General features: G+C 41.1%; 1 protein-coding gene across 2 annotated transcripts; it reads right to left on the reverse strand.

Moving 5' to 3' along the window:
- Positions 1-14,168: 14,168 nt before the first annotated feature.
- On the reverse strand, positions 14,169-21,035 carry LOC132092407 (G-protein coupled receptor 176-like). 2 transcript variants are annotated; one of them, XR_009422221.1, is made up of 4 exons: positions 20,122-21,035; positions 16,802-17,054; positions 14,558-15,791; positions 14,169-14,497 (listed from the first exon to the last, which is right to left on the reverse strand). XR_009422221.1 is itself a non-coding variant. In XM_059498629.1 (3 exons), the coding sequence occupies exons 1-3, from the start codon at positions 20,354-20,356 to the stop codon at positions 14,639-14,641; spliced, it is 1,641 nt and encodes a 546-aa protein (XP_059354612.1). In that variant the 5' UTR covers positions 20,357-21,035; the 3' UTR covers positions 14,171-14,638. The 2 variants fall into 2 exon arrangements, 1 of the variants encoding a protein (XP_059354612.1); XM_059498629.1 differs by having other exon boundaries at positions 14,171-15,791.
- Positions 21,036-24,509: the final 3,474 nt, after the last annotated feature.

A 24,509-nucleotide genomic window follows, 5' to 3' on the forward strand; every position in this document is an offset into this window, starting at 1 on the left:
CAGGACACTATAATACATTTAAGTGAGTATAGCAAAATTAAGCGAACTGTGACATATTATACCCAAAGAATCTCCATACAGTGAACTACTAGTGAAATTGATAAAAAAAATGATCTATCTATCTATCTATCTATCTATATAGCATATATATATATATATATATATATATGCTTATGTGTTGTTGTTTTTTTATTGCTTATGCAACCTTTTCACACCACAGTCTGAACAAAATGAAGCATTGCTTGGTAATTGGTCAACAAAGTATTGATAGTTGTGTAAATATTGTCATAACAGTTGTCTGTAGTTTTGTTTGATTGTAATCCATTACATGCATTTCTATCAAAGTTATGACATTATCAAGACGAATTTGTTCTGAGACAGTTTAACTCTAAGTTCTTTTCATAACCATTTTACAAGTGATAGCAAATAAACTGTAATAATGTGAGAAATGTTGAAGGTGTCTGAATAAATGTAGGTTTGATTGTATATTTCATTTTTACATTGAAGACTATCCAGTGCTATTTTACATTTAATTATTCGGTTTCTGTACCTGGACACCTACAAACTTGAAAAAAACGTAAACATTGTGTAAATAGCACAAATAAATAAAAATAAACGAACATACAAATTAAACAATTTCAAACAGGGCCCACTGGTGCAACCTTCACCGGGGCCCTGCTGACCCCAGTTACGGCCCTGCTTTTGTGTAACATTTTATGTGTGAAACAGTAAATACAAAGTAAATGCAAATGGTGCCTGACAGCATTTTAAATGGAATTCACTTGGAGAAAGTGGCTGTGCAATTGGACCAGCAGGTTGGCTGAATGGAAGGTGTGACTCATCTTTTGTAGACAAAGTAATAATGTGGGAATGTTGGAGCTCATTTGGAAAATGGGCTTTGTTTTATGAGAGGCTCAAGTACAGACAGTCAAAGAGCTCTTTAGGACAGCTTCTTCAGAGACAACACACACTGCTACCTGCTAACTGTCTGCGTGATATGCACCACTGACTGCAGTGAACTTAAGCACTCTTCATTTGACTCAAACGGTAAGTAACAGACCAACTATGCAATAAAACAGAAGATTAAAAAAAAAAAAACTTTTTATGGTTACATTTTTTTGTCTCAATGTATCAATTCCAATGAGGTCACACATGTTGTGTTATGACTCTTATAAGATTATTCCCATCTGTCAATAACAGCCACATACTGATTGGCTGATGACTGTGGACTGCTTAACAAAACTTGGCAAAAGAGATACACTTGGCAGTCTAATACACCATGACATTTCACTTAGCATTTTTTGTTGTTGTTGTTGTCTTTCCCTAATCCAGAGCTCATTACATCTTATTGATACCGTTGTAACTTTTCTTTTAACCTACTTTTGGATTTTGTGTTTTATTCGTAACTAGCGGACAGCATTTTGTATTGAAAAATAGAGTCATCCTTAGTTTGCTCTGCTCAAGACGTGCCAGGTCTTGTGTGGATTGCAACACAACTGTGGTTCATATTCGGTAAATGACAGCTCTTGCCCTTGGTATGTTAAGATGAAAGGGTTATGTTATCTCAGTAGGCTAACCTTCAAGTGCTTAATGTCCATCTTTAGTATACGTTTAATTTTGTTTAAGCCCTTAAAATGAATTTGCAAGACTTTCGATGGTAATCATAATTTGACACTGTAATATATGATCTTCAGTTCAAGCCAAAGGCCTGCTTTTGATTTCCAGCTGAATGACAACCTGAAGGAAAGTGGACAACCTTCACCATCATTTTGTATATATATTTGTGGCTAATTGTGGTAATAATAATGTGAATTTATTAAATTCAGCTAAACTCAAAAACATGTTTTTTTGTACTTCAGCACTAAAATGGTAAAATACCTAATGGTGGTAATACCTTGATTATTTTGATTTAGAAACTGATATGCTGTTTATTGGTGTGAGTCATGTGACAAGCTCCAGTTGTTTTATTTGAGGTCTATTAAGGATTTTGTGGGTTGACAGAGCCTTAAGCATGTAAATTATATATGATTCATTTTAAAATGCAGCGAAGTGGATACCTTAGGGCATAATTGGCCTGAAATAGGAAATATTATAATCCTAATTCATTTCACAACATGTCAGCCTAAACAAATCTACTTTTTCCTATGACCAAATTTTCTTAGGTTGCACTGCCCTCTAACGCAAATAAATGGAAGTACTGGCTGACAGCAATGGACCTATTGTCTGCTTAACATTTTATTATATTTTTCCCAAGTTTTGTCCCTTGTTCATGAATGAGGCAAATTCTTATTTATTCTTGATTAAATCAGATGTGTTTATCCAAATTTTCTTTTACAAAGTCACTCAAGTCACTCAGAATAATTATTATTATTATTTTCATCAAATACGTGCCGAGCGACATAGAAAACTTTATCTCATTCATGCAACCCAGACATCTAAGCACTTGTAAAATAATTGTCACTGTAAAGAGAGGGGATCATAAACAAATACATGAAATTAGCTTATGTCATTCAAGTTGATTTATGTCAACAATATAGTGGTTATGAAAGACCCTGAACCAACAGATATAGAAAAGGAACTTATACTTCCTCACAGAAAGAGCAAAAGATGCTGAATGTGTCATAAAACGGTCCAATTTCCCCACATATATGTTTCTGATTCCTGCAGCCATAGATGTTAGAAGGTGTTTATCCCTAAACCGTGTATGATATAAATAAAAAACACTTACATCATATATCCCCACATAAAGCAAAATGTTTATGTTGCTTCTGGTAATTGATGTTGTTTTATGCCTGCTGTATGTGGTCCAGGTCTCTCAAGCCCTCATTGATTTATGACTCAAAGGGAGGCTGCCTCGGCGAATGTAATCTACAGAGTGGCCCTGGGTCAGCCATTTACACTGGATAATAGTGTTTACTTTACAGTCATGACTGACTGAGGAGCCTTTTTAGCAGGACAGTCATTTTTCAAAACACCATAATCACAAGAAGAATATTGCCTATTGTAATGATAAAAACCTTCATATTCATCCGGAAGAAGGAGGCGGGAACCGGCGGACAATCAAACAACATTTAATAATTCAAAAATAAACACAAAACAGCGCACCAGCCCCTCACGGACGACTGATGCGCACAAAATAAAACCAAAACACAACTAAAAGCCCAGGCCTGGTCCTCTCTCGTCCTTCACTGTCGTCGCTCCAGTTTTATATCCTTCCATCTCCTCCGTGGGCCTCGAGACCGGCGGGTCGAACAGGTGTAGCTCATCTCCAATCACTCCACCGGCCTCGCTCCAACGTCCCTCGGCCCCGCCCCACTCGTCACACCTATATTTTCGGATACGAACACAGTGGTCTGTAGGCTTTATTCTTCCCCTCTACCAATTTCAAAAGGGACATCCAATGCATTTTTACTTTATTGAAATGTACTTGCAGTGGGTATAATTCATCTGGCTTTTTTTTGAGGAGGCAGGCTTAGGGTGTCATTGAGATCCACGTTTCCATTCACTGAAGTGAATTATGAGGATACAGCATCACATTCTCTTGTGTTTTTCCCAGACAAGATTAAAGTGAACCAATAAAAAAGTGTTTTAAGTTCCTGTCTAGCCATATTGGTCACAGCATTGCATTTTAGAGATTATGCTAGACCCTGTAGATATTGCTGATGCAATATCTTCAATATGTTGTTCAAAAGAAACAGAAAGCATGACGGTTACTTCAGAAAGCCCAAATGCACATATTGGATCTTCTTTTTGTGTGCTAGTTTCGATGAGAGCCCTTTTGTCACCTTGTCCATGGATCCAGATACTTGAGATGTAATGATGATACTCCCTGCAATTGCCTTCAAGGCATAGCAGACTGATCATGCTGAAGGATCATGCTTTTAGGTAGGCTGAATTGAGATGGGCTCTATTTACTCTGACAATACACTTGTCTAGGAGTCTAGCCGTGAGCCTCCATCAGATGAGGCCAATTCTGCTGCTGAGTTCTCTTGTAAAGAGCTGACATCCTCAGGCCAGAGGCCTAGCTGGTCAATGTGCGATTGATAACTCTGCAGAAAGCTGCGAAGACCACTCAAAGATATTTTGATTTTGATATGCTATTAATCTCACAGTACATACAATATATTTTATATAACTAGGGTGATCATGTGTCCTCTTTTTCCCAGATATGTCCTGGCTGATATTTCTTATTTGCCTAAAATCTCAAGGTTTTGGCTTTGTTTTCCTATTGACGTGCTCGCTACAGTCCTCATACATTATATTTATGCATATTTGTATTGCTTTGAGCGTTCTCTGTAAATCCAACCTTCTTGAATGCCACTATTTGTCGATCATGTACACTGTAAAGAATTGCCAGGAATTTACAGAATTAAAGAGTATTATTTTACAATATATTGCGGTAGTCAGAAATTTGCTGTGAAATCAATGCATCCTGGATCATTTTCTTACAAATGACTGTGAATGAATAGCAGAATGATGCTAACATCACAGGAATGTGACCTAGAAGTTTTAATCAATTTAGAAATCCCAGCCAGGACAAGTCCATGAATGAGAGGACATATTGTCACCCTAATATAAATATGTCTCCATCCTTATATAGAAGGGAGTTTCATAAGCAATTTGCATAAACTGATTTACTGTCTTTTCGACTTCAGCTTTTAAATATTCACTTAGAAACAATAAAGTCCATAAAAGTAATAAAAACTTGTAGACTAAATGTGTTATTTGTCATTATTATGAGGACCTATAACATTTTTTTTTTTTTTTTTTTTAAGAATCAGAAAGAGCTTTATCAATAGGTATTTTTACACATACAAGGAATTTGTTTTTGGCGACAGAAACTTCCACAGCTCAAAAAGATTAAAGTGGCAAGAAACAGATAACAAAGTAGAATAAGCAAGGAAATAGAGGAATAGGAAATAATAATATACAACAAATATTTAAACAAAAAAATACACAATATACAAATAGACAATAGATGGCATTTGTGTGTACAGGTATAATATGTACAAGTGAAGTATGGTGTTTTAAATAAATAAATGTATAAATTGTGTTGCACATTACATTTAATGCCAAGTTAACTGTTCATAAGATGGACTGCCTGAGGTAAGAAACTGTTCTTGTGCCTGTCTGTTCTGGTGCTCAGTGCTCTGTAGTGCAGACCAGATGGCAATAGTTCAAAGAGGAAGTGGCCTGGGTGTGAAGGACCCAGAATGATTTTGCCAGCCCTTTTACACACTCTGCAGGGTTTCCCACAAATTGATTTATTTGTGGCGGGCCGCCATAATATCAAAACTGACCGCCACAAATAGATTTTCCAAAAGGCTTTGACTTCATTGAATAAACATGAGCAATGCACATTTCAAAATCAAAAACCAGTGTGGGTGGTTTCTGGGCCGAAACTGCCCTGAAACTTTTTTCTCTCCCATTCTTAAAACACCTCCTGCTGGTAGAAAATGAATTTGCATATATATATATATATATATGCTGCCACAAATAGATTGTAAGGCTGTGGGAAACACTGCTCTGGATGATTGCAGTTCTTGGAGAGAGGGGAAGGTTGTACCAGTGATTTGCTCAGCAGTCCAGACTATCTACTGCAGTCCTCTAAGGTCTGATTTGGTAGCTGAGCTTAACCAGACAGTTATTGAAGTGCAGAGTATCAATTCAATGACTGCAGAGTAGAACTGTATCAGCAGCTCATGTGGCAGGTTATCTATGTGAATTCCCCCTCTAGGTCCTGAGAGATGGTGGTGCCCAGGAACTTGAATAACTCCACTGTTGCCACAGTGCTCAGTGCACAGTGTTCATGTTGGTGAGTCGGGGGAGTGTGGGGGGTTTCTTCAGAAGTCCACTATCATCTCCAGAGTTCTGAACATGTTCAGCACCAGGTTGTTATAACTGCACCAGACAGCCAGCTCTTTAACCTCCTGTCTGTAAGCAGACTCGTCACCATCCTGGATGAGGCCAATAAATGTGGTGTTGTCTGCAAAGTTCAGGAGCTTGACAGAGGGATCCTTTGCTGTGCAGTCATCAGGAAGCTGGTAATCAGGTGGAGGTGAGGACAGAGAGCTGGGTTAATTTGGATAATAGGAGGTTTGGGATGATAGTGTTGAAGGCCAAGCTGAAGTTCACAAATAGTATCCTCACAAGAGTCCCTGGTCTGTCCAGATGTTGCAGGATGTAGTGCAGTCCCATGTTGATCCACAGATCTGTTTGCTCGGTATGCAAACTGCAGGGGGTCCAGCAAGGGTCCAGTGATGTTCCTCAGATGGGCCAGCACTATTCTTTCAAATGACTTCATGACCACAGATGTTAAAGCCACAGGTCTGTAATCATTAAGTCACTGTGATTTTGTGTTTCTTTGGGCTGGGAATGATGGTGGAACGTTTGAAGAACGAAGGGACTTTGCATAGCTCCAGTGATCTGTTTAAGATATGTGAAGAAAGGGGCCAGCTGGTTGGTACAGTATTTCAGATAGGCTGATTTAACACTATCTGGGCCTGGTGCTTTTCTTGTCTTCTGTTTCCGGAAGACCTGATGTGCATCCTTTTGTTAATATATCTAAGGAGAGAAGGCCAGAATGGGTGTGAGACAGGGTTTTTTAAACCTGCAATAGAACTCATACAAACCGTCGGCCAGTTGTTGATTCAACACAGTGCTGGGGGATGGGGTCTTGTAAATGGTGATGTCTTTCAGTCCTTTTCACACTGATGCAGAATCATTGGCTGAAAACTGAGCTTTTCTCAGCTTTTCAGAGTAGTTTCTCATAGCCTCTTCGATCTCCTTTGTCAATGTGATTTTGGCCTGTCTTTACAAGGCTCTGTCCCCATTCCTGCAAGCAACTTCTTTGGTTCTTTTGGGTGTCTTGAGTTTTGCAGTGACCCATGGTTTGTCATTGTTACAAATTAAATGAGTTCTGGCAGGAATGCACAAATCCTCACGAAACTAATGCCTGTTATTACAGTCTCTGTGAACTCATCCAGATTGGTGGCTACAACTTCAAAAACAATCCAATTGGTGCAGTCGAACAAGCTTGTAAATTCTGCTATGCTTCACTGGTCCATCTTTTTACAGTCCTTGTTAAAGGTTTAGCTGATTTCAGTTTCTGTTTGCAAGTGCTATAAGACGAACCAGACAGTGATCAGAGAGCCTCAAAGCTGCTTGTTGGACAAAGTGATTTTAATAATTCACAAACTTCATAATCTCGGGAAGAAGGAGGCGGGAACCGGCGGACATTAAAAATGAAACTTTAATAACCAAATAAACACAAAACAGCACAACAGCCCCTCGCAGACGACTGTCACCCATAAATAAAAACCAAACACAAAATAAAACAGTCCTTCACTATCGTCGCTTCTTTTTTGTGTCCTTCCGATCTCCTCCGTGGGATGCGAGACTAGCGAGTGGAGCAGGTGTCGCTCTTCTCCCAATCACTCCACCAGCCTCACTCCGTTCCCACGGCTCTATTGGGTTGTGTGTACTGCCGAATGTTCAGCAGTTGAGTTAGTCTGCCTGTGCCAAGGTAATCGTACCCTCAAGGAGCACATTCCGATTTTCTGAGGATCGAGAGCAGAGTGTTTGTAGTGTCTTCCATTCCAGAGCCTCATCCTGTCATGGCTGTCACTCCAGAGCTTCGACCTGTCATGGCTGCCACTCCAGAGCCTCTAACCGTCATGGCTGCCAGCCCAGAATCTCTCCATAAGATGGCAGCCAGCCCAGAGTCTATCCTCAAGATGGCACACCAGGGTCTCCAACTGTCATAGACATCATACCAGATTCTTCAGCCATCATGGACGCCATGCCGGTATTCCCAGCTGTCATGAACTGATTTATAGTGTCTCATGGCCAAGAAAGTTGTCTCTGAATCCCTTGTCTGCCCTGTCATGGTCAAGAAGGCCGTATCTGAGCTCTTCACCTGCCCTTTTATGGCCAAAGATACTGTTTCTGAACTTTCTGCCTGTCCTATTATGGCCTCAGAAGCCATTGTTATGCCCTTTTTGCTCTCTTTTGCTTTCCCGCCTGATCCACCTTGGTTGTCTCCTGCTTCAACTGCTCCACTTTGGTGGACATCTGCTTAGCCTGAGCAATCTTGGTGGTCCCCTACACCATCAGCTCAGTTGAAATGGTCCTCAGCTCCATCAGCTCAACCCCGGTGGTCTATTGCACTATTGTGCGGATCTTTCGTCCAGTCTGTTCCACCCTGGTGGTCTTCCGGTCTGGCTGCTCCATCTTGATGGTCTTTTGCTCTGCCCTTGTAGTGTTCCTGCACCGCCGGCCCCGCCTTGGTCACCTGCTCCTTCAGCCCACTCATGCTCCCAAATTTCGCCTAATAGCTCTACTTTCTGGAAGCTGCTTCTTAAGGGGAGGCTTTGTCACAATCACCATCTGGAGTGCCCTTGATAACCACCGGAGGGCAATCCATCCCATATCTCTGTCACGCAGTCTGGGACTTATTTTCCCATATTCCTTTGCCCAGACTCATTTTTTTGCTTCTGTGTCTCATTAACCCTGCCTGCTCAACCTATATATAGCCTGGTTCATTAAGCCATTAGCTGTGTCTCATTCCGAAGGCTGTGTCCTCTGGAGGTTGCATCCTCTGTAGGTTGTATCCTCTGAAGCAGGTGTGTCCTTAACTCAGAATCAAATGAGACGGCCTTCGTAGGACGTGCAAAAAAGGAAACAGGAAGTATCATGTTGCTATGCCAACACATTTATAGTGTTGTAGCGCTCTCATGCTAGTTAAATTAAGATTAAAATATTGAACATTAATTTTATTAAATTAAATGTAGAAATTCTCAACATTTAAAAATCATTAAACACTTGTAATCATGTTTACTTAATAAACTAATGGTGGTAATAAAACTTTAAAAAATAAAAACTTGAAAATACTTACATTTTAGATTTAATAAAAAATATTATATTTACATCTTCGCTTGTGGGTAATATTACATCAGAGTCCCTTTAAGTATATTCTATAGTCTTTGGTTATAGCTGCTGGCCTGCCATTTTTTTTTAAATAAATGACCATTGTTGTTGCCGATGCAAAGAATTGTGGGTTCCCTTTCAAAAGCTACTCTCGATGCTGCGCTCAATAGCGCTAATGAGAACATTCTTTGTTCGACCGGTTGTGAAGCACGTGTGTCAAACACGCCAAGAATTGGCTTACATAACCTCGGCAGGTGACGTCACTGATAACGTGCACCTGCAGGTTATAAATAGACGTGAAACGGAAACATCCTCAGGTTTCTTTGTCTTCAGAGACCGCATTGTGTGTTTGTGTGTCACGCTGATGAAAGTATTAGTTTAAAAGAAAGTTTAAAAGTGCCCATGCACTTCTTCGGATTGGGCAGAGGCTGCTGTAGCTCTAGCTTCTGTTGAAATGGACATTGAGAGTGCTCTCTCCTAGCGCTCCTCTCGCGATTATAAGCACATGAGTTACTAGGTGGTGACTCGTGCAATGACCAGATTAAAGCCTTAAAATTAGATTTTGTATATTATGATTTCAAAGGTGAGAGAGACGCTAGCTGCTATCTCTCCCCTATTGGAGCAACATCATTTAAATAAAAATATAAATAAATGATGATGAAAATGATGATGATTATGATGATGAAAAATATATATATAAAATATATATATATATGAAAGGACAGCAATTGTTTCCTGCCAAGCCACGTACTGCAGCAGCATCTGCACTTGGATGGAACACATTTCATGCTGTGGGTCAGACTAGTACTGCCCTGCACACCATAGGTTCTGCAGGCGTATCAGGCTGATTAAAATAAATAAAGAAATAAGTCTGAGTGCCAGGAGGAGACCTTTAATATGTTTCTCACTCACTGTGCTCAAGTGTCGGGGCTGTCAAGAAATAAATAAATAAACAGTCCCGACTCGATCCAGCTCCTCTGGGGTAGGAGGTTCACAGAGAGTGTGGCGAGTTGTGCGCCCCCTCATAAGACTGGGGAGCAGCTTGTAGCACTTGGCAGCCGCAGATGGAGCTGGACTAAAGTACGGTCATTACGACCAAAGCAAGGGCCTTAAGCTGTGCCACACACACACACAACAAACAAAGTGTCACAATTAAGTGCTCTTTTTGGAGAAGCTGGCAGCGTGGAAGCTACTGCCAAATATCTCCCCATGAGTCAAAAGAACTGGAGTGAAGGGCTACGGGATTCAGTTTGCACATCGTCTTCTGCGTTTCAACAGCGTGGTCTCCACCTCTGTGAAACCGGCACGTGCATACCTGTTGACACAGGAATCACAGACTCTGCTGGTCAAAGGGGCCATAGAATGTGTTCCCCTGCCAGACAGAGAGTGTCTACAGATACAGTCTGTATTTCTTGATTCCCAAGAAAGACGGGGGGCTGCGTCCAATCACAGATCTATGGACGTGTATTTTCATTTTGAAATATTGCCACAACTTAGGAGGTTCCTGAGGTTCGCTTTCGGGGGCGAAGCTTACCAGTGTCAGGTTCTTCCATTCGGCCTAGCTTTGTTATCCCGCACTTAAACGAAATTCATGGATGCAGCTCTGGCTCCTCTACGACTCCAGGGCATCCACATTTAAAATGTATATAAACGACTGGCTGAATCTGACCCAGTCTCAAGGGCTTGCGCTTCGACATCAGCATGTCGTCCTAGCTCATCTCGAATCTCTGGGGTTGAGACTCAACGGCAAGAAAAGCGTTCTCTCTCCGGCTCAGAGGACAACGTATTTGGGTGTGGTATGGGACTTGATCATAATGCAGGCACAGCTGTCTCCTGCATGCATCAAATCCATTCTAAACACCCTAAAGAACATCAAGCTAGGCCAGAAAGTCACTGTTCATCACTTTCAGAAGGTTTTAGGTCTCATGGCAGCTGCATCCACGGTAATACCTTTGGGCCTCCTGCACATGAGACCGTTTCAGTTGTGGCTCAGAGCCAGGGGATTTCATCCAAGGGCCAATCCCCAGTGGCAATTAAGGGTTACGCGCCAGGGGCTTCGTACCCTATCTATGTGGTTCAGACCCCGGTCTCTGACTTTGGGTCCCACTCTAGGTCCGTGTTGTCATCGCAAGATGCTAATGACAGACGCTTCCCTCATGGGCTGGGGAGCGGCCTTAGTTGGCTGTCCAGCCCAAGGGATCTGGAGAGGTCATCTTCTCGAATTGGCACATCAATTGCCTCGAAATGAAGACTGTATTTCTGGCCCTGAAATACTTCCTCCAGCAGTTGAGAGGCTACCATGTCCTAGTGCGGGTGGACAACACATCTGTAGTCTCTTAAATAAATCGCCAGAGCAGACTGCAGTCGCGCCGCTCGAATGAGTTAGCGCACCAGGTTCTGCTTTGGGCACAGGACAAGTTCCTGTCCCTCAGGGCGATTTACATTCCTGGGCATATGAATGTGGGAGTAGACTTGCTGTCCAGACAAGCTGTGAAACACGGGAAATGGAAACTCCACCCCTAAGTAGTCAAATCTGGGAAAGATTCAAGTAGCAGAAGTGGACCTCTGTGCTTCACAGGAGATGGCACAATGTCCCCTCTACATCTCTTTGACTCATCCAGCTCCCCTGGGTCTGGACGCTATGGCCCATGCGTGGCCAAGACTGCGTCTTTACGCCTTTTCTCCGATTGCTCTGCTCCCGGGAGTCCTGGCCAAGGTCCGTCGACAGGGGTCTCGCCTCTTACTGATAGCGTCCCGTTGGCCGACCGGAGTTTGGTTCCCAGATCTAATATCCCTCCTCGATGGCTCGCCTTGGGCGATTCCAGTCAGGAGAGATCTTCTCTCTCAGGCACAGGGGACAGTATTTCATCCCCGGCCTGAGCTCTGGAACCTTCACGTCTGGCCCCTGAGGGGACCAACCACAGATGCTGGCCTTCCAGCCAGAGTAATAGAGACTATTCTAGGTGCTAGGACTCCCTCCACTAAAAGAACTTATGCCCTCATATGGAGTGTTTTTGAGGGCTGGTGCATGACACACCATGCAGACCCAGCTCACTGACAAATTGTTTCAGTACTGGAGTTTCTGCAAGAGAAATTGTCCTCAGGCACAGGCCCTAGTACTCTCAGAACCTATGTGGCCGCTATTTCGGCTTGCCACGTTCTGATTGATGGGGTTTCTGTTGGAAAGCACCCTCTAGTCGCCCGCTTCATTCGTGGGGCTAAGCGGTTGAGGCCACCCACTAGAGCTACGGTCCGTTCATGGGATTTAGCCATAGTGCTCGAAGGGTTGGCTGGCCCCCCATTCGAACCATTAGAATCAGCGCCTGCCAGGCTTCTGACTCTAAAGATGGTTTTTCTTATGGGCGTTACCTCTCTAAGGAGAATTCGAGATTTACAGGCTTTGTCAGTCCTGCCATCCTGTTCCGATTTTGCCCCTAGGCGAGTCAAAGCTATTTTGCATCCTCACCCTAACTATCTTCCAAAAGTTCCTTTCTCGACCATACATCCGGTCATTCTCGAAGCTTTCTGTCCTCCGCCATTCACAACACCGGAGCAGCAAAGACTTCACTTACTGTGTCCAGTACGTGCTCTTCAGACTTACGTCCACCGCACTAGCCAGTGGCATAAGTCAGAGCAACGTTTCATATGCCATGGGGGCCGCAACCGGGGGGGGGGACGGCTGCCTCCAGGCAAACAGTTTCACATTGGGTGAGGGATGTTCCTGCTCAAGTGTGTGATGCGGCAGGTTGGTCCTCTCCGCACACATTTGTCAGGTTCTATAGTTTGGATGTCCATCCTACTAATTTCCAAAGTCTTCTGTCCTCCGCCATTTACAACACCGGAGCAGAAGATACTTCACTTACTGTGTCCAGTATGTGCTCTTCAGATTTACTTCCACCGCACTAGCCAGTGGCGTAAGTCAGAGCAGCTTTTCATATGCCGTGGGGGCCGCAGTCAGGGGTGCGGCTGCCACCAGGCAAAGAGTTTCACATTGGGTGAGGGTTGCTATTGCCCTAGCCTACGAGGCGCGTGGTCAAACTTCGCCTCTAGGAGTTACTGCCCATTCAACCAGTTGGGTTGCATCTTCAATGGCTTGAGCAAGAGGTGCGCCCTTGCAGCAAGTGTGTGATGCGGCAGGTTGGTCTTTTCCGCAGACATTTGTCAGATTCTATAGTTTGGATGTCGATGCTACTCCGGGCTCGCATGCCCTTGAGTCCACATCCCAGAGTCATGTCTGAGACCTCTTCGATGTTTGTGCACACATACTACACAACCTTGGGGGTCCAGACACTTACAGTGCGGCGGCGTTGGTATTCTCGTTCCCATTAGCGCTATTGAGCGCAGCATCGAGAGTAGCTTTTGAAAGGGAACGTCTCGGGTTACTTGGCTGTAACCCTGTTCCCTGAAAAAGCGGGAACGAGATGATGCGCCTCAATGCCGCACTGTCGACGTGTCCGGACGTCTCTTCAGACAAAGGGGTAACCTGAGGATGTTTCCGTTTCACGTCTATTTATAACCTGCAGGTGCACGTTATCAGTGACGTCACCTGCCGAGGTTATGTAAGCCAATTCTTGGCGTGTTTGACACACGTGCTTCACAACCGGTCGAACAAAGAATGTTCTCATTAGCGCTATTGTGCGCAGCATCTCGTTCCCGCTTTTTCAGGGAAAAGGGTTACAGCCAAGTAACCCGAGACGTTATCTGTAGTAACGAAGGATATACCTCATGCATCCTCCGAATTTCTGTGAAAGAAGGTCAAATCTGAAGGTCGCATTCGGGGTGTACTACTTTGAGACAGCCTTGATGACATATGCAGCCTTCAAAATGAAACACAGCTAGTAATTGTGAAGTCCTGTATGTGTTTAGTACTGCATTTCTGAGCTGTTATTTCCTGTTTTCATTTGTCTTGGTTGTTTCTGCCCTTTGTTCTGGATTACTCTGTCTGTGTTTCTTGTTATTTTTTGGATCACGACTGTGGTTTATCCTCTGAATATTCACTGCATTTGGATCCTCAGCCTTCGTGTCTTAGAGCTACTCATGACACTAGGCAACTCTAATTTAATGAACCCTTGCCTTCAATTTTGTATTATAAAATTATTTCGAATTTTTCTGTTCATGAAAAAAATATAAATATAATAAATATATTTTGGTTCCCACAAAATTTTAAAGGTAAATCACAAAATCATGTGTCATGCATTAGGAGATTTTCAAAAACATTTAAAAAAACTTTTGAATGCTGGTGTACATGAAAATTCATTTATAATTAATAATATTTTAATTTTGAGTGCAATACATTAGTTGTTAACTAGCTGTTCAAGCTATGTGAAATAGATTATGCTAAATAAAAGTTAAGCAGGGCACATAAGTCAAATTCAACACAGCAAACGTATCTACATACAATTGATTGTGATTGTAATTTTATTGACCATTCCAACAAAACAAATGTCATACAGTCCATGCCTACCTTATGTTTTTTCTTGAATTTCCTCTGAAAGATAAATTTCCTGTTGTCAGTACATGAAGGGATATCTAATAACTTGTCCAAATAGAAAGCATGAGAGCATGTAAACTCCTCCTACTTTCTACTGTAAACAAATACTCTCCATGTCATTCATTGTTCTGCACTCACATAGAAGATCATCTCAAAATAACTTTAGATATAAAACACAATATTTTTGGCTTTTTATGATTTGGGCCACTGCACTCTTTTTCATGGATCTACATTGGGGAAGGTACTAACTTTATTGTTTCTACTGATGCGTCTCTCGGGCCGAACTTTGGGCTGCTTGGTCTGGATCAGCTCCTCTGGTGTGTTACCCAGCGGAGGAAGGAGTCTTTTCTTACTGTTCCTGGTTTCAGGCAGCCACTGTGGAGGCAACTCAAATGGCCCAAAACCAAACTGTGTTGTATCCTCAGGGTCTGTGGGAGTCACCGGAGCGACCTGTGAAGAGGAATAGGCACATGACTGAATAGGAGAATGTTTTGGTAACACTAAGCCCTCTTCTTTTTTCACGTCCCCTGACTGCGGCTGATGCAGCTCTCTTGCCACCCCTCCATTTCCACCCTGTCCTTCATCTTTGGGTTGAATGTTGGCAGAGGCCACAGAGGAAATTTCATTCTCATCTTCTTCGTCCTCATTTGGTCTGAAGATCTGTTGTTGGCCGATATTGAACATCTCCAGGAGTTGACTACCAGAGCGAAGCCCAGTATCGCCCTCTAGTGGCCCTACTTCAGCCAGACCCCCAATGCTGACCATGTTTCTTCGGCTATAGCGCCGATGCAAGCGTACTAGCATATCAAGAAGGCAACGCCGTACAGAGCGGTTTACTGTGAGAAGAAACAGTGGGTTGGTCAGAAGAGAGACCTTTGGCAGCCACACGGCAGTCAGTTGTAACCAAGACGAGGCTTTTGCAGCTCCAAGCACTGAACGGTATATGACCAGAGCAGCATAGGGAGTGCTGCACAGTGCAAAGACTAGTACAATGGATAACAGAGTGGAATGAAGTTCAGCCTCGCGCTGAGACACATACGGGATGGAAATGCCGTTCTGTGGGGTGCGCAGTGCTGCAATGATCACTTTCTTCTTCTGGCTGGTGCTTAGTGCGCGGCGGATTAGTGCCATGGCTAGAAACACCACTGCTAGTGGCAAAATGAGTGTAGTGATACTGTATGTGATCATGTAAACCAGATGTCCAAGTGATTGGCCGTCAGAACAGGAAGAGGTGGCGTAGACATCCGTCACATTGCTTATGGCAAAAACAGGGGCGCTGGCCACAACCGCATGTACCCAGATGTAGATAACCAGGTCTCTGGATTTGGCATCTGATATCTTTCTCTCCAGAGGATACAACGCTGAGTAGTACCTGGAAGTGAAACAGGGAAGGCACCACTGTTAAGGTGCTGTCACATTAGCAAAATTTTTATGAAATTTCAAAGGCAAAAAAGGTCCATTACCTATTGTTAAAATAGACAAAAACGCACAGCTCACACAAAAGTAATTTGCAAACCAAGCAGCTTTCTTTTGGCTAATGTTTAGGGACTGGACTGTACTAGTTGAGCTTAATGGTTTTGATTCACTATAAAGAGTCATAAGAGTCATTCATTTGGGAATCAGTTGGAATACAGTGGTCATGCTATTAAGTCTGATTCATTTAAAAGAACTAGTTCATAAGTCATTTATTTAGAGATCAGACTATACAAGTTGCACTGAATGATTCTGACTAAAAGGAAGCGACTCATAAAAGTAATTTGTTTGGGAATCAGTTAGACTACACTGCTTGTGCTGAAGCAAGTTTTGCTTAGAGATCGGACTATACTAGTTGAATGGTTTAGATTCACAAAAATCTGTCTAAACAAATTGTGCTAAATGTTTTTGTTTAAACAGAATTTGTTCTGAATATGAACTAAATAAGCACATCTCAGTTGCCAGCCCTATTTAAATCAGTTACATAACAATTACACTTTTTAGTGGACTAACTTGTTTATAGCACAATTAAACACAAAAGATGTTGTCAAATAAGAAAATCAGTAAGTTTTAGTATGTGCTTTGTGTCTGCATGGTGCATTTTTCTGAAGTGAAAAAAATGTCTCAAGAAAGGCTTCTGTTAAGCAAAATAAATTATTCAATGAACTGATAAAGGTTCTGACGGAGTAGGTTGCTATGGAAGCACTAGTCTGTGAAACAGCTGGTGCCCATAGGTTGACTACAACTGTAAGAGTTTTCAGATTTTCTAAAGAGATAATTCACCATATTATTATCTTACCAATTGTTTTAATTACTGTTTGGTTGAGACCCTTAGTGGCCTCAAATCTGAAACAATTACACTTTAATTGTTAGCAAAAGATGGGTGAATTAGCATGCATAGCCTCTCACCTATCCAGGGCGATGACAGCAAAACTGAGCACAGTGGCCGAGCAGAAAAGCCTGTGTAGAAACTTGATGGCTTTGCACAGCAGGAGTGTATGGACCCATAGGCAGCATAGGGGACTGGCGCTCAAGGCTATGTCAAAGGGCACACACACCAACCCAGCACAAATACCAGAACATGCCAGGTTCTTGATGAAGAGATTTGTGACAGATTTGAAGACATTGGTGTAACAAGTACACCACAGCACTGCAGCATTGCCTGGGGACGAAGAGATGAAAAGGAGAAAAGGTTGAGGAGCGTTACAAGCCTATGTCAGTGTTTAAGGAGACAACTGAATGCGAGCGGGACATGAGCAGCCCTCATCTTATTGTCTACAGCAGTTCCCATGGCAATGAGGTACCTGAAGATTGCACGCTAATTTGAAGGGGGACACAAACATTTTTCCCTTTGTGGTTACTGTAAGCAAGAGTATGGCATTCTTATGCTTCTGTTGAGGACAAATGAGGCTCCTAGCACATGGTATAAGATTTGAGAAGGAAGCCAAAGGCTTAGCATGCACAGACACATAGAAACCAAGTGCTTCTAATACTGAGATGTTCACATGAGGGGTAACAATTTTGGGTTAATTCTTTTTTTTTCTTAGGAATATTCTGGGTTCAGTACAAGCTCAATTGAGAACAACCAGGGGCGCTGCACAAGATCCCGGGCCCTATGCATATGCAGTCATAATGCCACCGCCCCCCCTTGAAAATATATATTCCAGACTTTTCAAGGGCCCTCTCTTCCTTTGGGGCCTACATACGTGATTTAGCATTACAGGTCAAATAACTCTTAACAGGTAAGTGTTTTAATATAGTTATAAACTTTACATTTCTGCTTTGATATACTCCAAACCTGGTCCTATTTACTTCCCCAGTCCATGAGGGACAATTTGAAAATCAAATGCTGTCCATTGACCTTAACTTATACCAGGGATCCTCAAATCTGGCCCACGAGATCCACTTTCCTACAGAGTTTAGCTCTAACCCTAATCAAACACAGCCTATCATGCTAATCAATGGAGACTTAGAAAGTCACAAGTAGGTGAGTTTGATCAGGGTTGGAGCTAAACTCTGCAGCACATTGGCCCTCCAGGGCAAGATTTGAGGAACCCTGACTTATACTTTAATATTCTTTAATATGACATGACAACACAGCTGTAACTTCTTCTTCTAACATCTTCACACCATAGTTAATCATTTAAATAAGAGAAAGCATGTAGAAAAAGTATTACTAAATGGAAATGCAGCATGTCACTTTAAGTGGAAATCTATGCCAGGTTCATTTACTTTGCAGAAATTATGCACGGACATGATGGAATTCACACGGCTTGAATTGAAATGGAGCCTGAGGTGTATCTTTCCTTGGATGTTGATGTGAGCAGAGCACTTAGGTGACAGGTGCTCTCTACCCAGACCCATTATTACGCTTGACACACTTTTGGAAGGTGCATCTTTTCCACAATGACTGTGACTTTCATCTTTTCCTGTTATCATGCAGGTGTAACGGGCAAAGCACAGAGGAATCTATCTGCAGCTGCCTCTGTGTTATTACTCTGGTGACATTTTGAGTGCACACTGACAGTGCTGGACAATTGTCAATTTGTTCCCAGAAATCTCCAGTATGCCCATGGCTAATAGTGTTATTTCACTCAGGCTGAAACCTGAGTGAAATAATGATTAACCCATTGCCACAATGACTTCCGTAACTAGTAATCACAACGAATGTCTGAAACACAAAATTCCCAACTTTTCTGAAATTTGAGCCCTAATCCAGTGCAGAAACAGATAATCAGATTAGGCTCATACTAAGCGTCTGTATACTAATTAGTCATGTGATGGCTCGTTTGTTTGAGTCTAGACAAAACTGCCACCTTTTGACGTAGTTCAGAAAAAAGAAAAAGAAAGAACAAAAGGACCTTATACTATAAACAATGGTAAAAATCTCATTTATTGTGAGGAGGCTCTGAATACCTCTCTTTCTCTAAATATTGTATAATTTCTGTAAGATTATCAGCCATGTTCTACAGCATTTATATGTAATCTGTGTAAACAAAATTCTGTCTTTTTGTTGCAGGTATTATTGTCAGAGTAAGCAGCTGTCGTGTAGGAAAAAGCCTCCTTAGAAACATGGCATGTGACTGACTGGGGAAACATTTCATATCTCTGTTTGTATCAATTGAAGCATGAATGAACCCAGTAAAAACAACATCTCATCTCATTTCTTTGTTTCTGATTTGTGGCATGATAACTGGCTTCTAGATGAGATTTTGCTGCAATGTGTAAGAATTCACACAATCATCTTAACACATTTTCTTGGAAATATCTCTGGCATGGCAAATAATTTAAATAGCACTGCTCTCTAATATAGTGTCTGTTTTGATTTTAGGGAAAAAAAAACAAGCTGTTTGTACAAAGTGTCAACGACAAGTTGTGATGTACTGTAAAAATCTAAAGTATGGACAGGGGTCCGCTAACTCTAAACGTTGACTAGTTGCAAGCAACTTGTGATTAAAATGTTGCTTCTACTAATTTAGAAAGATATCATCATATAGAAAGGAAATGATCACTGAGTTGAGGTCAATAATTTAATAAACATTCACAAAAGAAGTGAACATAAAGCTGCACTTATGCTCCCAAGAGAAAACTAATAACACAAAACAGCTATTCAAAATCACTTCCTCCCATAATTTTCCACGCTTTTGACCAAGCGTACATTTTTTATACTAAGACCTACAATATGTATACAAACTTTTTTTTAGTTTTTAAGTAAAACAGATTCAAATGTGACATTGGCACATAATGTTTGAATATAACAACTTTGTTGTTTGTTAATTGCTTGCATTGTACAGATTGGGAAACCAAAGTATTTGCTGTAGAATGTCTAATCACAACACCTTTGCGTCATTATTGTGTGAATGCTCAATAACTCTGTTTACAATTTCTCATCTCTCATTTGGTATGAACATACAATGTAACATCTTCTAAAAATGTGATTCATAACGGAAAATATGTAGCTTATGATCATGTTTGTAAAATGTTCACATTCCAAATAAAATGTGTGACCCATAACATTTAGAGTGGTTATCCATTCACAAGCACATTGCGATTCTCCATTAATTCATAATAGGATCAAAATGTAAACCGTTCATCGCATCAATTAACCTGTTATATGTGATTGTTCGTTTAATTAAAATATATTTAGAGATGAAGCCAGTGCATCCCGCACACATTTGCTGATGAACAGCCAAACATTTAGAATCCTCGTTTTTGTGTAGGCTACTTACTCAAAAGGGAGCCGATGAGGATGAAAACTTGAATGGTGGTAGTGAAATCTTTGTAGGCTCTTTCCTGCGCGTGCAGGATCTCCTTCAGTTGTGTCACCTCTTTATCCTGAGCATCACCCCACAGACCCACCGGAGACGACGCGTTTAGGAACCCCAGGTTAGATGCGTTTAAACTTGTGCTTCCGTTTTCTGACAGAGGAAACCAGCTCTCAGCGTTATCCGCCTCCATCATCATTCATATCTGAGGCGCCACGCGAATTCTTCGGCTCTGGTCTCGCAGCGCACTCGTTATTGATGAACAATTCTCGAGCGTTATGATGTTGTGTCCAACATGATTAACTCGCGAGTTTTCTCCAGTCCTTAAGAATGATCGAAAACGCAAAACATATTTTAAAAAACGCTGGACGGAGATCGTTCGCAATAATAAAATATCCCATACAAGACTGCACATGGCAGATTTGGCATAATTTTGATTACACCGTACAGATCGCATATAGTGTCATTGATGGAGCGAAACGACAGTGACGGCGACTTTATCTCGCGTCTCACAACTCAACTTCATTTCACTAGCCGTGTGAATAGACGAACATAAAATAATACGGGTTTTATACTATATTTCGCGAGCATTGGGTTATAAAATATGCAACTGCATGCTAATAATAATAATGTCTAAACAGTGTACGATAAGCCATAGAGAGAGAAATTACCAACATACCCGTATGAGATCGTTATGAATGATCATAGCCATATCCAAGAGTCAAAAACGATTTTTGGTAAACGCATATCACGCTAAATATCGAGTCAGTGTGCGATCTGAGAACTGGGCTTAAGCGAACAGGCTTCAGCACGAGTGACAAGAGCGCTTTATTTCTTCAAATGAACGGTGGGCGCTTACAATAAAACGTCACCGTGTCCGTCCGTCACGGCGTCTTGGAAGCAGAGGTTTGGATTGAGTGTTTTCAGACACGCACTGCAACGAATCCACGGGAGAAAAAAAACGTTGTTTGAGCACTTTCCATTATTGTGAAGTAAACAACTCATCCAGTGAGCAAAACGCCAGCATGTAGGCCTATCTTACTAAATCACGTTAAACAATTTCCTTGCAGTAGGCTATCTACTGAATGTGCAAACCTCACACTGTATTTGTCTACGTGTTGCTTTTGTTTTCTTGTTCTATAATAGTAAAGCTAGTGGTCATTGGTCAGAGGAGATTTTAGACAACACATGAGGAATCTCTAAAGCCTGCATGAAATGAGACCGGGGCAAGTTGTCACACAAGGACACAGTACCTAACTAGAAGGTATAGAGTCAAAAGTCCAGTTATACAAATGTGTGTTGTTTTCTAGGAGCCGTTTTGGTTTCACCTAATTCTAAACTATATCAGCCTAAATAATCACAGCACAGATCACAATTAATATGTAAATTATTCCATGATTCCCCACTCAAGAACACGATCATCAGTTCACGGAAATGTCATGCACTGCAGATTATAGTAACAGCTCCTCTGCAAATATAAAAATAATCTTTTCCAGTGAATCCACATGCAAGAACTCTTAAAGGCTTCATCTTAAGTAGTCCGGGTTTAACAGTACAGCCCGCTGGAGGGTGTCCTTATCACAGTGCTCTCTAAAAGGTTAGCAATAAGTACCACTGGAGGTTTGCAAAGAGAGGATCTCAATGTTTAAACACACACACACACACACACACACACACACACTGATGCATCAGAAAGAAAACAATCATCAGCACTCATCCAGAGTGATTCACTTTCATGTACTGGTTCATGTGAATTAATGGCAGCTATATACTGCAACAAACTTAAAGGGACAGTTCACTCAAAAAAAAAAAAATGTATTATGTCATACTCTCCTTCATGATATTCCAAACCCATTCGACTATTTAATTTTTGGAATACAAAAGCAGATATTTTGTAAAACCTTTTGACTCTCATTGTATGGATAGTTGAAAAATGGTGAAACTTTTTTTTTTCTTTCCATTTATGGGTCAACTAAACCTTAAATCGTATAATATTGTTAAACAAAATGGTAATGTTTAGTGTTTTAGTGGCACAGAAAGATTTATTTGGATTACTGTATTCCTAATAATCATTTGTAGTATTCCACTGACACATCTACATTATAACATATTTATATAAAATAATTAAACTAACAATTAAACATACAAAATCATAATCTCAAGATATCAGTAATTTTATTGGAAGCTCCGGGTAATACATAAAAGTGTATGCTGCATACAGTATACTCACTTGTAACCAGTGCCCATAGATGCATATCTCCTTCACAAGTCTGTTTATCAAGTCTGTTGTTTATCTAAATATTGTTCAGGAAAGACAAGATTGATGAAAACAACCCGTATTTGCCCACCTCTAAGGCTGAAGATGTCATCAAGACTTCTTTAAAATAAAGGCACCTGAGGCTGTACAATTTTTTTTTATAAAAACAGACCTTATGTAGAGATACAGACAGAGAGAATGCTACAGAAATCCAGATAAACCAAGTATTATCACCACTATAAGAATTTCAATCCATTTGATTTGATTTGACTTAAAATGAGTGTTAGGTTTTAATGCAAAAATGCATGGCAATGTGCGATTAAGAAACATACAAATATGAGTTTGATTTTCAAACAATTTCTTCATACTCTGCATGAATTCTATGATTTTAAGCAAATAATACATGTGCTTCACCCAGTTTGATATTTTTTTTGTATATTCTTGATTACTTAAAGGCACAATATGTAAGATTTTTTATTAAAATCACTACAACAGTGTAATATATATGTAATATACATAACATTTTTCTGGCTTGTGTACTTACATTATCCCAAATGTTTTGGAGAATGTTTAAATCCAGAGAAATAAGCAATTTGTTATGCATTTTATTAGACACGTGACGAACACAGAAAGTAGTATTATAACAGAACTTTCAAATGTATCTAGTATAAAACAGTGCTGTTTACATGACCGGAAGAAGTGGAAGAGGTCGACAGTGGCATAATAAAAGCTCTTCTATCGAGCCGTGTATCGTGCTCGTCCTTCATTAGCAATCACTCCAGCGGCCTTGTTTCACTGCACGGCTTTTAGCCCCACCCTGCTTCATACTACATTAGAGCTGCAACTGACGATTATTTTTTCTGTCGACTAATCTAACAATTATTTTTTCGATTAGTCGACTACTCTAACGATTATTTTTATTACAATAATAATTCATCTAATGTTCTTTTTTTGATTAGCTAATGAATCCTTCGGATAACTTTACAAAAAAATATAAGTACAACTTCTAATATAATATTTCAACCTTTATTCATTTTCAACCAATGTGGTTGAAGTTTTTACAGTATACAAAAATAAAGAGGCAAAGAAAATTATTTTACTATGGTAAATATGAGTTTACGATAGCGCTTATAATTAAACCACAGTAGCCACAAATTTACAGTTGTCTGAGACGTCATGAAATGTTCTTTAGCATCACAAACCATAAAATGTAGTCAGGGTTCTGCTATGGTTTAGCATGGTTTCCAGAGATCTGGAGCTGATTCTGTGTAGCTCGGTGGTCTGTGACTGTTGTCTGTTGTCTGTGACTGTCGCGACGCGCACACGAAAACAGGTGCATCCGCACCGCATCGAGTTAAAAACATCTCAACTTTTCAGAATTCCGCAAGCGCACCGTGGGTCATGTGACAAGAACTGCTGATCATAGCTGTATATGGATTGCCATTTTGAAATAAATTTAGTAGCAGAGCTACTGCAAGCGATTTTTAGTGCTGCAAATCCATTTATCCTTTGCTTAAATTTCTGCATCTTCATGGAGAGAGCACGTCATGGTTGCTTAGCAACGGCAGACACCCCAGGGGCGCAACTGCCCGAGCGCTTTGGAAAGAAGGAGAAAGCGGCGCGACTAGCATTTTCCACGCGTTTTTAGGCGCGGTATGTGAACGGAACCCGCGCCAACACAGACTTACTTTATTTTTTATTTTATCCTTACTTCAGCGCTACGGGTGATCATACCAATAAGTTGTAATCTTTACAAGAATATCAGAATCATGCAATGAGCAAGTCTGCGTTTATTAGACACTTAATAATATCACATCAGTTTGTACTTTTAGAATCGCCGAATCTGCTGCGGTCGTTCCATCACATCTGCAGCAGAGACCTGAACCAGGAAGTTGGTCACCAGATCACACGGTAAGCAGTTAAACCGTAACACCGGAGAGCGCCAGGATGTTTTCCTCTGAGGTGCTCGTGCATCGCAGTTGTGCTGCCGTGGTACACCATATCGGTTTTTCAAAGAGAACAAATGGCCATTTTATTTGGCCTCTGTTTGAAGTATTCCCATACTTTTGATAACAGTGGTCTCTGTTTTTGTGAT

This window comes from Carassius carassius, chromosome 18, assembly GCF_963082965.1.
Source record: "Carassius carassius chromosome 18, fCarCar2.1, whole genome shotgun sequence".
Classification (NCBI taxonomy): domain Eukaryota; kingdom Metazoa; phylum Chordata; class Actinopteri; order Cypriniformes; family Cyprinidae; genus Carassius; species Carassius carassius.

Excerpts from the sequence above, each read along its gene's own strand:
- LOC132092407 (XM_059498629.1), bottom strand. The coding sequence starts at position 20,356 with ATGATGATGGAGGCGGATAACGCTGAGAGCTGGTTTCCTCTGTCAGAA. Across the intron at positions 17,055-20,121 it reads CCTCATCGGCTCCCTTTTGA|GCAATGCTGCAGTGCTGTGG; the intron begins GTAAGTAGCCTA and ends CTTCGTCCCCAG. Across the intron at positions 15,792-16,801 it reads GCTGTCATCGCCCTGGATAG|GTACTACTCAGCGTTGTATC; the intron begins GTGAGAGGCTAT and ends TTTCACTTCCAG.